The sequence below is a fragment of the Anoplolepis gracilipes genome, chromosome 3 (genome assembly GCF_047496725.1).
Source record: "Anoplolepis gracilipes chromosome 3, ASM4749672v1, whole genome shotgun sequence".
NCBI classification, from domain to species: Eukaryota; Metazoa; Arthropoda; class Insecta; order Hymenoptera; family Formicidae; genus Anoplolepis; species Anoplolepis gracilipes.
In genome coordinates, this window is record NC_132972.1 from 8,227,607 (window position 1) to 8,243,835 (window position 16,229).

Here is a 16,229-nt window from a genome sequence, read left to right on the forward strand (position 1 = left end):
TAATATTGTTTAACTAATTCAACTGAATAATTAATAGCAACGAAATAGTTCAACCATTATGTTCTCATCGCATCTTTATAATTTTTACATCCACTCACAACATTTATTGTTATACAAGTATAAAAACAATTAAAATGCAGCAAATGTTACTTAAATTTTCGATGTAAGATAAAAAAACTTTGAAACATTGAAAATCTATTAAAATATATATTTTCTTTATTCTAATAAAATATATTCGTGACAATACGTGTTACGATACCTCTCGATACATGTAACATTCTTAAGGAGTTTTGTAACGTCCTAAGCAATATTTGCATCTCAAAACTGTATAGCTGATTGGCTATAAAAACATTAATAAACGAGCGTCGTGTAAAATCCTTACACATATCATACATAAATCAATCAATCATAATAATCATAAATAAAGTGCGCTTTGTATATTTCATGCAATGCTCTTTAATATTGTATGTAGCAATATGTAGGTAATATGAAACGTCTACGAAAAATTATTAAGAACAAATATTTAACCTTCACTGAACATCAATCTTTAGTTTATTCGCTTGCCATACCTTATGTTCCATATAATTTATCCTTGCTACTTTTTACGTCATTTTATTTGCAATGTTGGAAAATGAAGATGAAAGAAATTGCAAATATATCAGACAATAATGAAAACATTTTGTGTTTGAAAAATTAGTTGACGATTACTTATCGTTTATTTTATTAGCAATTTCAATAATAGGAACTTAATCAATAATATCATCGTAATACAATTAATTTATATTATGCAAAACATCAGCTCTGTACTTATGCTTATCGATCGTTAAACTTAAAATTTATACTATATATATACATACATACATATATATATATTCGGATACAGTGGGACTATATTATATATGATATTATAATTAATATTGTATGAGGTTTGTAGTCTTATTTTTGTTTTTCTCGAAAACTATCACTCGTATAATAAAAATAGATAGGATATAAAACGTGTATTTTGAAGAGACTTTTACAACTTTTATTTGAAACATTTTTTTAAATTTCCAGTATTTTATAAAATAATTGGAAAAAACGTCAATTTTTAACAATTTTTGTATGTAACTTTTTAGTAAACAACGAGCGACGGCTAAAACCTTTTAAGCGTTACCGAGGGTGATGATCTTGACAACATATGTCAAGGTCATTGACTTCTGAAAGGGGTGACCTTATGTGAATATTTACCAAATACTTTCATTGAAATCATTAAAACATTAAATTTTATGTGAAATAAAATGAGCATTTTTTATACATATATTGTACATATATATATACATATATATATATATATATATATATATATATATATATATTACTTCATAATATATGTTAAAGTGAAAAAAGATCACGCGCAGTTGCAATTAATAATATGTAATAAAATATTAATGAATGTATATTTTTCGTACTTTTGAGATCCACAGTTATGGATCCAGCACGCACACGAACCATAATTTATGGATCTAGCACGGATGCGAACCGCTGGAAAGTCGATCTAGCTACATAGTTCCACCGGCTCTAAAATCGATCCAGTTAGCGCCATTGTACCGCGGTGAAAATGCGTTCCCTCAAAAACGGCTTCATGGCGCCTCTCAGGCTTCTTTCTGGTTATACGTACGTTTAGTGATGCCAGAAATGGCGCTTTTCAATCTGCGCACGAATAGAAAATTGAATAAATATATTACAAAAAAAAAATGTTTTAAAATATGTTTATTCTTTTTTTAACTATTTTTGAGTGTCTCCGAAATTAATGTCAAATAATTTTATAAATTAAATTATTTTAAAGTAAAACATATTTTACTATAGTTATGCAAATATAATTCATCTCACAAAAGTATGACTTTTTAGTTTTTGTTATGTAGTTTTGATTTTTTAGATCGATATTTAGGAAATCGATTCTTTTGGTCCGATTTTTTTAGTAAATCGATCTCAGTTACTTTGATTCAAGATCGATTCAAAAATCGATTCTTTCTAAAAAAATCGCTCATCACTAATTCACACTCGTGTAAAAAAAAAAAAGTCAAATTTTGTCAGAGAAAAATAAAAGCTATTTTCGAATTATTATATCTCGAAAACAGAAAACCATATTGAGTCAAACCAATGTTGATTTTCACTTGAAACTTAATACTTTTGCATGGCACTAATGAAATTAAAAAAAATTGATGTCGGTATTATAACGCTATAAAAATCTTCAAACTCATTTTTTGGCTTTTTAACGCCAATTTTCTCAAAATTGTGACATAATAGCCAAATTTTGAAATCGGATTCGTGTTTAGCAGTCGAAAAATTACGACTGTAAAGCTAATTCTCGATTAGAAAATTATGAGATTATAATTAATTGTTGATGAATCATTGATTTCTGATCTCCATTGCAATAAAACTTTTTCTTTACGTATTACAATATTAAATTTCAGTCCCATCGAACGAATCTTTTGGGTGACAGTTCTTTTGTTTGCAAGAACTCTTTTTCTGCATAGATAAAGTCTCTCCTGACATAGTAGCAGAGTTCGTCGAACTTAACAATGTTGCATTTGTCGATCCAGCTTCTGGGACATAACTGTACCCGAATCGCTTCAGTAACATTTGCTTGACTTTCTTTTTCCATACAAATATGATAAAGGTACAGAGATTCTGCATAATGTCCATCAAATTAAAAGAAAACAAATTGTAAAGTGACATACTTGCAGACACCCATGAGCTTACGATCAAGAAGCCCTTTATGGCTGTCATGATAAACAACAGGCTAAACAGCTTTAGATATTGGTTAAACCTGTAAACAAACATATATAATAATAACTAACATATAAAATAATAATTATTAATCAAGTTATCTTTAAAAAAATAATGAAACAAATTAAAATCTTGAAAAAGAAGAAAAAGATAGTTCATATATTTTTTCTAAAGAAATTCTTAAAAGATGAAATGGTAGTAATACTTTTTTAAATTAAAAAAAGAAGAAAGAAGAAAAGAATAAGTACGGAAAAGGTGCTGCCTACAAATTATCACTTCATTCTTTTATCAGAAATCCATATCGCTTACTACTATACTATTAATAGAGATATTAGCAAAAATATTTCAGCAAAAATATCATATTAACAAGACATATTGCCACACATCAAGGCACAAATGTCTGAATACAGACCATTTCTTATTGTCTTTATATCGCTTGCTCTCCAAATCTGTCAAACGACGGCCTGTATCCCTTTCGTAGCGCGCGATCTTCACTGCCGTAAAGATGGATAAACAAATGCTACTAATGACGCAAACACTTTTTAACCCATAATAATACAACGCAAACGATCCCTTATCTGTAAATATAATAAATAAAGAATTTTTATACTGTTTTCACAATGTATTAAAATGCGATATTTGTCAGTGACGTCTTCTTACGTGAGAACCAGCAATTTCCTGCAGAAAATTCCGGTCGCAAAATCTGCGGCAAATTTTCAGAAACAGAATCCATAATGATAGAGATAACAGCTAAGATAAAAGGTAAACCCCACGCATAAATCGCATAAAACACCAATTTGTTTTTTTCTCGTTGCTTGATATTTCTTCGTAACAAACACAATCCTCTGCAAAACGTAATTTGCACATCATTTTTCATAAAAAATAAGTAAATAATGTTGCATAATAAAGAATGTTTTTTTTATTTTATCGAGGCTTTCTCAAAAGTCCATTGGATAAAAATAAATTTATATGATACGATAATTACACAACTATCATGAAAAGTAAAATAACATTTATATAATATTTAGAAATTATCATATATTTACATAAATCATGAACAGACACGACAATGGCAATCTAAATAGTAATTTAGTTGTAAAAGATGAATTTTTAATAAAAAGATTTAAAAATCTATTATTGTGTTGGCAAAAGTTATTGTGTATTACTTTCTTTTTACATAAGTAAAAAAAAAGGTTTAATATTAATTAAGTTTATATAATATAAAAAAAAAATTCTATTAGTTACGTTATATATCACGAATTAAATCAGATAACATTTTATAATATTTTATGTTAGGTAATAATGTATAAATATTTCATAATTTATTAATTAATATGCTAACTTTACTTTCAAAAATTTATAATTAAATAGAAATTAATCTCTTAGAAAGTTTAAAAATCTTTATGTAATAATAATAAATCTAAAAAGAGCTTGTAATATAAAACACAACAGAAATTATAATTTTTATCAATTTATTCTGAATTTGTAAAGTATTATAATTACTTATATTGTCACGTAACAACATGAAAATAAAATGATTAATTCAAAATGTTTTATTATTTCCCGTCTTTCTCTTTATATTGTCGGTATATAATGTAGAATACGTTTGTACATATATTATAGAAAATAATGTTGTTGCGTCGTGTTGTACAATATAAATCAATTCTATAAAGGTAAGTTAAGAGGCAAATTAAAGATAAATTATAATATAGAAAAACTTGGCAATTTACCTAAAAGTCCACCACATGTCGAAACTCATTATAGTTAGCCACAGAAAGCTTGTCAAAAAACAAAAATAGTTGAAGAATGCTGTAAAAAATGTTATAAATGTTAATTACTGAGCGCGCGTTAAAATGCAGATAAAAATTTTTTTTAGTTGCTACAATGTTTTTATTAAAAATATATATATTAACTTTCCGCACTACAATTTTATATCGATATTAACATAATCTTAGATAAATATGAACTTTGATATTAAATTAAATAATGTTTTAATTCAAGATATTCGCAAAATTTTAAAACACAAAAAATACATTTATCGAGACAAACTTAGGTTAAAAAGTTATATGTTAAAGTGTAGTTAAAATTTAAATTTTAATCACTATCAATTCTTGCACTTTTAAGATTTTAATAAATTTTGTATTTAAGTTGCTAAAGAATATGTACTAGTACTAGTACATATTCTTATATGCTACTATACTAATAATAATAGATCTAACAAATAAATTACTAAAAAAATAGAGAACGCTTTATAAAGTATAAATGTAACGCTAAACATTAAATTATTTTCAACCTGTTAAAACTCAGCGAAAAGTTACTATAAACAAAAAATTAAAAATGCATTGAAAAGTTTTCAAGCTTGAACTTTAAAATTCTGTCGATAATTCGAAGTTTTTTTTATTTTTTTATTTCTAAAAAATACAGGCTTAGTTTCAAAATCGTATAACAAGGCCAAAAAAATCGTAGAAAAATTTAAAAATAGCGTTTCTGTAGGCAAAATAGCGTTTTTATTAAACTTAAAATAAATATTTTAAATTTTTTTTTCAGTTGCAAAGTGTCAAAAATATATAATTTTAAGAAACAAAACAATATGTTATTTTTTTAAAGAATAAAACAATCAAAATAAAGTTTTTACAAAAAACTGCCGACAACAAATTAAAACTTCAAAATGTCTTTCTATTTTTTTGTCTATATTTTCGCCGAATTATAGAGGTTTAAAAATAACCCATCTTTCAGCGTATGAAAAGTCTGTATTTTTTTTTAGTAATATATGTATATACCCTACACTGATTACATAGTTACAAGAGTTAGATATACTTTACCGACTGTAAGGCAGACGGAATAATGTACAGTATCCGCTGTGATTACAATATTCACAATCTCAAATGTGTATGCGACAGACAAGGTACCGCTGTAATTGCGTAGCATAAAGCTATGTGTTTTTTGAAGATCTGGCAATATGGAATATACTAAAAATATGGACATCAGAAATAGTATAGATACTATACGATAGCTCACATATATGCCATTTATGCTTTCAATCAATTTAGTATCGTCACCAGTTATTTCGTCAGAAGTGTTTGCACAAAAAGTTACTTCGAACTTATCATCTTCTATGACAGCGAGACAATATAATGACCTTTTGACAAATTCTTCATAATAAGATAAATAAAGAGAACCGTTGGTAAAGATTTTAAAATCGTACTGATAACCATACGGCAGCAAGAAGCGATCATATGTTTGACATGGATCGTAGACGGTCAAGTTAAACAATTCGTCCACTGTCTTATTTTTGGTCTGCAACAAATCATTCATGTATTCGTATACATTTGGAAAGGAATATTTAATATTATCCGAAATGCATATGTTATCTTCCTCGTCAAAACGATTGCCGAGAGGACAGCAAAGTGAAATGCAAATAATATTGGCGCACTTCTCGTATGAAACGGTGTTGTATTTATTGTCATTTCCATTGGAAGTTTTATCAAACATCTCATGCGGCGTAAAATCATTATTTCCTTCGATTCCTATCAAGTCTCTATAGATTTTTTGTGACGTAAAGTTTATCTTAGTATTCTCGTTAAGCTCGTATCGCATTGTCAAATTATCATCTACTTCTTCATTATTCGTGATATTTTGCTGATGATTGGAAGGAATAAACAGAAATGCGCAAAACCACCAAAACGCGAAATTCTTTTTGCACATTATCAACTTTTTGGCACAATTAATTATTTGAAAAAAAAAACAGTTTTTTTCATATTAATTTTACAGTCTAACATTAGTTTCGCAGTTCAATCGTAGTAATATTTGAATAACTAAAGAAAAGATATTTATAATAAATCATTAATCTATTAATTTAATCGCGAGAGAAAGTAACATTAATATCTCGGTAAAAAAACAAAATCATTGATTCGCGAATGAACTGCAAGAACAACGCACATATACTCGCTTGAGCATTAAAACAAGACTACTGTGAATAACGAATCGATAATATTGAACAAGCAATCTATCTGTTGTGAAATCGTGTATGCAGGATACTTTCAGGAAAAAATTTTATTACGAAGTTTCTAGACATGATAGATAAATTAATTCCATGATAATCAATAAAAACGTTTAGCTGCTTAGAATAAATTCAATACAAAATCATTACATTTTTTGACTACTAATGTATTTATAAGAACAACTTTACTGAGCGATTAAAAAAGAGGTAAATAAGGAAGATTTTTTTAATCTAAATTTTTATTAAATATATTATTTATAATCGAAAAATTTACCTCGAGAAACAATTAATCAGGTACGGATACAAGAAAAATCTTACTTATTCTCTTTAATGTTACTTTATAGATGATAACATGTTTTTTTAAATAATAGCTAACAGTAGAATGTTACGTAAAATCCTGTTGGCAAATCGCATATGGAAAATTATCAACAATTATTTTTAGATAATATTCAAGATAGTGATGATGATTGAAATGGCGCCTCTCATATTCACGATCTTGTTTCTTTAGAAAAAAATGTAAATATCAAGATAATATGTAAAAGACAAAAATTTTAAGTATTAATAATGAATAAGAAGTTTCAAGTTACAACGATTTTATATAAATGCGCCCGAACTTAAGCACACACGTACACACATTTTACGAAATAAAAATAATAATAGTATCAAATATATTTATATGTATATATTATAAATAATATAATTGTCTTATTAGAAATTATTTTGTTTGTATATTAATTTGATATATCCTAGATTAATCAACAGTGTTTGATCATTAAACATAATGGTAATTACGCAGTATTTAAAAAAAATTAAAAAAGAAGAATTATTTTTTATATATATGTTTTTCTTAATAATTAAAATTTAAATTTGTTGAAAATTATGTATGCTTATAATACAATTTTTGCTGTATTCATTGCGCAAAAATTTGTATATCGTAGTACTAAATTAAAAGTAAATTAATTAATAAATTTATAAATTAGTTGAGGAAGTACCCGCAGTTGCAGGTCGGAAGAAAAGCTTTTTTTTGAGAATTTCTTCTATCGAAACTATTGTGTCACTTATTCTAAACCTTCTATACGATATCAAATCGCATTAAAACTATGATATTTCAGAATTTTATTGTTGAAGAATGTACCAGTAACGAGCAATCTTTGAGAGTTTTTTGAATATTTAAAAACAATGGAGAGTTTTTTGAATATTTAAAAAAACCCTAATCTTATTCGGACCTGGAGTCACCGCAAACGAACTTTTTTTAAAAGTGTCTCTTGGAGATTGCTCGTTACTTGGACACTATGGGACATTCTTCTACGAAAAAATTCTGAAATATAGTTTTAATGTTGTTTGATACCATGTAGAAGGTTTAGAATAAGTGACACAATAGTTTCGATAGAAGAAATTCTCAAAAAAAAGCTTTTCTTCCGACCTGCAACTGCAGGTGCTTGATTTAATATTTTATGTAATACAAGTCTATAATTAATTTTGTACGTATGCAAAATATAACTGCATGTATATAAAATTAAGCGATATAATCCTATTTTTAAACAATTTTAAATGATCGTTAGTATACATATGTATATTGATAACTCGATTTAGATCGGTTCAAAAGACAATATTTTATTCGTTCTTTATATGTTAATATTTGCCTTAGAGATTATTTTCTTTTATCAAAATTATACAGTACTAGAATTTGATACACGCAATGCACAGCGTGATTGTCCGTGCCAGAAGAAGTAACTTTTCTCTGAGAGCAAATTTCGAGGAAGGTCATCATTTTTTGCAAACTTCAAAATTTTACTGTTAAAAATCTTTGTAACTAATCTTTGTAACAGCCTTAAAAACCAAACAATAGAACTTGATTATAGCTTTAGAAGTAGCGCTAATATTGCGCTAAATTTTTAAGAAACTACATAAAAAATATAATATATTTCAGATAATGTATGTTAAGAAAAACTTATAAAAATTAAATGAAAAATTATTAAATAATAATAACACTGCACATCATTTTTGCTACACGAGTGTGAATAGTCATTCCCGATTTATTTTTCCCTGCTGAACACGAATCTATAATTAAAATTTGGCTATCACGTTACAATTTTAAGAAAAATGGCGTCAAAGAGGTCAGAAACGACAATATGTATTTGTTTCCTGGCCTCTGCCGCCATTTTTAAAATTGTGACATGGTCGCCAAATTTTGAAAAGTCGTATTCAGGATTCATGTTTAGCGAAAAAATACATTGAAATTGACTATTTACACTCGTGTAGTAAAAATGAATATTAAAAAAAGTCAAATTTTGTTTGACAGTATTACATACAAAAGAAAAACTATTTGCAAATTGTTATATCGCGAAAACTAAAAATCATATTAAACCAAATTAAAGTTAATTTTATACCTAAAAGTTAATACTTTTGTACTGCACTAATAAAAAAAATTGAAATTGGTATTATAATGCTATAAAAAACCTTAATTAATCAAACTCGTTGTTTTTGAGTTCTTTGATGCCATTTTTCTCAAAATTGTAACGTGATAACCAAATTTTGAAATTTTCATATTTAGCAGTCAAAAATACGTCGAGAAAATATAGCTGTAAAGTTAATTTTCGATTAGAAAATTATGAAATTATAATTAATTGATTATGAATTGTTGATTTTTGATCTCTGATAAAACTTTTTTTTGTTTGTGTATTACAATGTGTAGTACAAAATATTACAATATTATAGTTCAGATCCATAGAATGAATTTTTCGTGTGACAGTCCTTTTGTTTGCAAGAACTCTTTTTCTACATAGATGAAGTCTCTCCTGATGTAGTAGCACAGTTTATCGAATTTAGCGATATTGCATTTGTCGATTGAGCTTCTACAAATACACCGCAGCCAAATCGCTTCAGTAACATTCGCTTAATTTTCTTCTTATATACAAATATAATAAAGATACAAAGATTCTGTATAATATCCACCAAACTAATAGTGTAATTATAAAGTGATGTAGTTTGAGAGAACCATGAGATTGTCATCATGAACCACTTTATGCTCATCACAATAAACAATAGGATAAATAACTTCAGATATAGATTAAACCTGCAAACAAACATATATGTATATATATATATATATATATATATATATATATATATATATATATATATATATATATATATATATATATATATATATATATTAATTATTATTATTAATTAAGCTATCTTTAAAAAATAATGGAACAAATTCTATTCTAACCCTAAAATAAAGAAATACTTGATATATTTAAGAAATTTTTAAAAAATAAAATGTTAAAAAATAAAAAATAAAAAGGTATTATATTTTTTTTAATTAAAAAAAAGAAAAAAGAAAAATTACGGAAAGGGTGCTGCCTACAAATGATCACTTCATTCTTTTATCAAAAGTGCAGATCGATTACTGTGATACTATTAGTAGAGATATTGGCAAAAATATCTTAGCATAAATATATTAATAAGACATATTGCCACACATCAGTGCACAAATGTCTGAATACACACCATTTCTTATAGTCCTTATATTGCTTGTTTTCCAAATCTGTCAAATGGCTTGTATCCTTTTTATAGCGCGCGATTTTCATTGCCGTAGAAATAGATAAACCAATGCTACTGATGATGCAAATACTTTGTAATCCATAAAACAACACATATATCCACTTATCTGTAAATTTGATAAATAAAGAATTTTTATACTGTTTTCACAATGTATTAAAATGCGATATTTGTCAGGGACGTTCCCTTACATGCGAACCGGTCAACGTTCTGATTGCCAAATCTGCGACAAATTTTCAGAAACAGAATCCATAATGATAGAGGTAACAGCTAAGATAAAAGGTAAACCCCACGCATAAATCGCATAAAACACCAATTTATTTTTTTCTCGTTGCTTGATATTTCTTCGTAACAAACACAATCCTCTGCAAAACGTAATTTGCACATCATTTTTCATAAAAAATGAGTAAATAATGTTGCATAATAAAGAATGTTTTTTTTTATTTTATCGAGGCTTTCTCAAAAGTCCATTGGATAAAAGTAAATTTATATGATACAATAATTACACAACTATCATGAAAAATAAAATAACATTTGTATAATATTTAGAAATTATCATATATGTACATAAATCATGTACAGACACGAAAATGGCAATCTAAATAGTAATTTAGTTGTAAGAGACGAATTTTTAATAAAAAAAATGAAACATCTAATATTGTGTATTTTTCAAAAGTTATCGTGTATTACTTTCTTTTTATATAGATATATCGCGAATTAAATCAGATAAAATTTTATAAATATTTCATAATATCTATTTACTAATATGCCATTTTTGCTATCAAAAAATTCAATTTAATATAATATCAAACAGAAATTAATCTATTTGAAAGCTTAAAAATTTTTATGCAATAATAAATTTAAAAAAAATTTAAATAAAACACAATAGAAATCATAATTCTTATCTTCTTATTCTAAACTTATAATATTTTAAACCAAGTATTAATTGCTTATACTGTCACGCAAAAACACAACATAAAAAAAAATTATGTTTGATTAATTCAAAACGTTTTCATTTCTCGTTTTTGTCTTTATATTGTTGGTGTAATATAGAATACGTTTATACATATATTATAAAAAATTATATTGTCGTGTCGTGTTGTACAATATAATTAATTCTATAAAGGCAAGTTAAGACAAGATAAAAATAAATTCTAATATGAAAAAACTTGGCAATTTACCTAAGGGTCCACCACACGTCGAAACTCATTATAGTTAGCCAGAAACAGCTTGTCAATAAACATAAATAGTAGAAGAATGCTGTAAAAAAATGTTATAAATATGTTAATCACTGAGCGCGCGTTAAAATGCAGATAAAAAATTTTTTCTCAGTTGCTACGATGTTTCTATTAAAAAAATATATAGTTTAACTTTCCGCACTAAAATTTTATAACGATATTAACATAATATTAGATAAATATGAACTTTGATATTAAATTAAATAATGTTTTGATTCAAGATATTCGCAAAATTTTAAAACACAAAAAATACATTTATTGAGACAAACTTAGGTTAAAAAGTTATATGTTGAAGTGCAGTTAAAATTTTAATTTTAATCACTATCAATTCTTGCACTTTTAAGATTTTAATAAATTATGTATTTAAGTTGCTAAAAATATGTACTAGAGTATATTTAACAAATATATTACTAAAAAAATAGAGAACACTTTATAACGCTAAAAATTACTATTTTTAAACTGCTAAAACTAGGCGAAAAATTACTTTAGACAAAAAATTAAAAAAACATTGAAGTTTTGAAGTTCGAACTTTAATGTGCTGTCGATAATTTTTTGCGAAGTTTATTCATTTCTAAAAAATATAGGCTTAGTTTCAAAATCATATAAGTAGACTAAAAAAGTCGTAGAAAATTTAAAAAAAAGCGTAGGTAAAATAACGTTTTATTGAACTTGACTTAAATTTTTTGAGAAAAACTTTTTTATCCAACTGCAGTCTTAAAAATACGTAATTTTAGGAATTTAAAGAACAAGACAACAAAATAAACAGTTTTTACAAAAAACTATTGGCAGTAAATTAAAACTAAAGCTTTAAAATTTAAAATGCTTTTATATTTTTTTGTCTATTGATTTGTCTATTGTCATTGATTTTTCGCCAAATTTCATTGTTTTAAAAATAGCCCAAATTTCAGCGTTGAAAATTCATTTTTTTTTCATTTTTTTTTAGTAGTGTATATATGCTACACTAATTACATAGTTATGTGATTTAAATAAACTATACCTATTGTAAGGCAGAGATACTGTACACCATTCGCTTTGACTAGAACATTTACAATATCAATTATGTATGCAACAGACAAGGACCCGCTGTAATTACATAAAATAAAGCCATGTACGTTTCGGAGCTCTGACAATATGGAATATACCAGAAATATGGAGACCAAAAATAATGTAGATACTATACGAAGGCTCACATACGAGATATTTATACTTTCAATTGATTTAGTGTCATCATCAGTTATTTCGTCAAAAGTGTTTGCACAAAAAGTTACTTCGAACTTATCATCTTCTATGACAGCGAGACAATATAATGACCTTTTGACAAATTCTTCAAAATAAGATAAATAAAGAGAACCGTTGGTATAGATCTTAAAATCGTACTGATAACCATACGGCAGCAAGAAGCGATCATATGTTTGACATGGATCGTAGACGGTCAAGTTAAACAATTCGTCCACTGTCTTATTTTTGGTCTGCAACGAATCATTCATGTATTCGTATACATTTGGAAAGGAATATTTAATATTATCCGAAATGCATATGTTATCTTCCTCATCAAAACGATCGCCGAGAGAACAGCAAAGTGGAATGCATGTAATATTGGCGCACATCTCATATGGAACAACGTTGTATTTATTGTCAATTTCATTGGAAGTTTTGTTGAACGTCTCATACGACACAAAATCATTCTTGCCTTCAATTCTCATCATGTCTCTATAGATTTGTAAGTTTATCGTAGAATTCTTTTTAATCTCGTATTGCATTGTCAAATTGTCATCTACTTCACTTTTCGTGATATTTTGCTGATGATTGGAAAACGAAGGGATAAACAGGAACGCGCAAAACCACCAAAACACGAAATTCTTTTCGCACATTATCAACTTTTTGACACAATCAATTATTTGAAGAAAAACGGTTTTACTTTTTTTACCTTAATTTTATAGTCTAACATTAGTTTTGCAGACTAACCGCAATAATATTTGAATAACTAAAGCAAAGATATTCATACAATCATTAATCTATTAATTTGATCGCGAGAAAGAGCAACATTAATAGCTCAGCAAAAAACGAAATTATAGATTCAAGAATGAACTGCAGGAACAACGCGTGAGAAGCACATATACTCGCATGAGCATTAAAACAAGACTGCTGCGAATACTTAGTCATCGATAATATTGAACAAGCAATTTATCTGTTGTAAAATCGTGTATGCAGGATACTGTCAGGAAAAAAATTTTATTACTAACTTTCCAGACATGATAGGTAAATTAATTCCATGATAATCATAAAAACGTTTAGCTGCTTAGAATTAATTCAATAGAGAATGATTACATTTTTTACTACTAATGTATTTCTAAGAACAACTTTATTAAGCGATAAAAAAAGAGGTAAATAAGGAAGACATTTTTTATCTAAATTTTTGTTAAATATATTATTTAAAATCGAAAAATTTACATCAAAAAACAAATAATCAGGTATGGATAGAAGAAAAATCTTACTTATTCTCTTTAATGTTACTTAATAGATGATAATATGTTTTTCTAAATAATAGCTAATAGTAGAATGTTATGTAAAATCCTGTTGGCAAATTGGATATGGAAAATCATCAACAATTATTTTTAGATAATATTGAACATAGTGACGATGATTGAAATGGCGCCCTTTATATCGATCTTGATGTTTTTACTCTTGCACAGTTTTAAAGTACATTAAAAACCATAAAACTTTTATTCGGAACTTTTTTTTTATATATCTTATTGTTTTGACAATATTCGCTCAGAAATATGTATAAAAACCGATTTTTTTCAAGAGGGTGTTTCACCCCCTTAACGGCTGTAAAAGCACATATAAAAAAATACGTGTACTCCTATTTTGACCTAAACTACAACATATTTAAAGCTCATTAAAATCGGAGGGAGACACTTCCAACCCTTTCCTTGTAAGAGTAGCGTTCGGATTCTCACTAGGAGACACTCAGAGGGACTTCTAGCCCACCCGGCTCTTGGGGCCGGTTGATCGGGTGAGAGAAAAGAGCTCGATTTTGAATAACAATTGCATTGACCAATATAATATATTATACAGGGTGTCCCATTTTAATTCCTTCAGTGAAATATCTCGAAAAATATGGAATTTGAAAAAATGTTTCAGACAAAAGTTGTATGGTTTCTAGGAGGACATAAGATGGTACCATTAGTTTGACCTTGAAAAGTCACATGAAGGTCACGTGAAGTTCATTTTGAATTTCTTAAATGGAACACCCTATATATTTTTGCATATTTTTGTAGTTTATCTTGAGAGCTTTCCAAAACACTATGATAAAATGTTTTTTTATTAAACACTTTTCGAGGTATAAGGCTTCAAAGTTGCAATATTTTGACATAAAATATAAGAATGGCACTCCCTATTTTTTGTTACACATTCTTGTAGCTGATTTCGAGAGCTTTCCAAAACACTATGATAAAATGTTTTTTCATTAAAAACTTTTCGAGTTATAAGGCTTCAAAGTTGCAATATTTTGACATAAAATACAAGATATCTCGTAAAATATTCATTTTTCGATTATCTTATCCTAATACTTTTATGCACGGAATAACGAGACAAATCAATTGGCGTAATTAAAACACATAATTATGTTAAAGTAAAAATGTGTAACTGCTAGTTGCAAATTCAGATTTTTTTCTTAAAGATAATTATGTGTTTTCTTTACAACTAATTCGTCTGATTATTCTGTGCATAAAAGTATTAGGGTAAGATAATTGAGAAATAAATATTTTACGAGATATCTTGTATTTTATGTCAAAATATTGCAACTTTGAAGCCTTATAATTTGAAAAGTTTTTAATGAAAAAACATTTTATCATAGTGTTTTGGAAAGCTCTCGAAATCAGCTACAAGAATGTGTAACAAAAAATAGGGAGTGCCATTTAAAAAAATTGAGGTGATCTTCACGTGACCTTTAAATGACTCTTCAAGGTCAGACCAATGGTACCATCTTATGGCCCCCTCAAAACCATATAACTTTTGCCTAAAACATTTTTCTCTCCCAGGCTTGGTTTTCGAGATATTCGACTGGATGAATTAAAATGGAACACTCTGTATATATATTTTTTTACAAAATAAATTTTAATAATCTAAAATTATGTACAAATGAAGCTGGGAAAGTTATTTTACAAGACGGTAAATTAATGGCATTTGATTTTAAAGGTAATAACTGCTAAATATATTTTGTTTGTAATGATTACTGAGGTTATCATAGAAGCCAACATATCGCTTGCTATTATTTGCATTTTACAAAATATGTCTATTACATTATCAACATAAAGGATATGTAATTTAAGAATTAAAAAATCTTTCGAAAAAATTAATTTTAAATTTAATAAGAATAATAAATACAAAATAACAGTAATATAACACATTATTGTTATGACTTTTCCCTCAACAATATAATTGTTATAAGTACAAGGTATATATTGCAGTTGCATTATTAAGTAGGAAATTATAACGTTGATGTTTTATTATTGTTACTTTGTTAGGTAGTATAAAAGACAACTATTTTTACTAAATTTTTGAACTGTAAACCATGCATATCTTCAATATCACTATCGCTATTATCTGAATCACTATTAAACATTACTGATCAAAATAAATTGTCTCCTAGC

The 16,229-nt window shown here is 26.8% G+C and overlaps 2 protein-coding genes across 4 annotated transcripts; both read right to left on the reverse strand.

Moving 5' to 3' along the window:
* Positions 1-240: 240 nt before the first annotated feature.
* LOC140663844 (G-protein coupled receptor Mth2-like) lies at positions 241-9,539 on the reverse strand. 2 transcript variants are annotated; one of them, XR_012046344.1, is made up of 6 exons: positions 5,592-9,539; positions 4,500-4,578; positions 3,430-3,614; positions 3,182-3,347; positions 1,449-2,809; positions 241-1,196 (listed from the first exon to the last, which is right to left on the reverse strand). XR_012046344.1 is itself a non-coding variant. In XM_072888345.1 (5 exons), the coding sequence occupies exons 1-5, from the start codon at positions 6,472-6,474 to the stop codon at positions 2,443-2,445; spliced, it is 1,680 nt and encodes a 559-aa protein (XP_072744446.1). In that variant the 5' UTR covers positions 6,475-9,539; the 3' UTR covers positions 1,395-2,442. The 2 variants fall into 2 exon arrangements, 1 of the variants encoding a protein (XP_072744446.1); XM_072888345.1 differs by lacking the exon at positions 241-1,196 and having other exon boundaries at positions 1,395-2,809.
* Positions 9,540-10,011: 472 nt separating this feature from the next.
* Positions 10,012-13,738, reverse strand: LOC140663845 (G-protein coupled receptor Mth2-like). Of its 2 annotated transcripts, none has more exons than XM_072888347.1 (3): positions 12,572-13,738; positions 11,518-11,596; positions 10,012-10,445 (listed from the first exon to the last, which is right to left on the reverse strand). In XM_072888347.1, the coding sequence occupies exons 1-3, from the start codon at positions 13,443-13,445 to the stop codon at positions 10,442-10,444; spliced, it is 957 nt and encodes a 318-aa protein (XP_072744448.1). In that variant the 5' UTR covers positions 13,446-13,738; the 3' UTR covers positions 10,012-10,441. The 2 variants fall into 2 exon arrangements, with proteins under 2 accessions (XP_072744448.1, XP_072744447.1); XM_072888346.1 differs by lacking the exon at positions 10,012-10,445 and adding an exon at positions 10,530-10,701 and having other exon boundaries at positions 12,572-13,737.
* Positions 13,739-16,229: the final 2,491 nt, after the last annotated feature.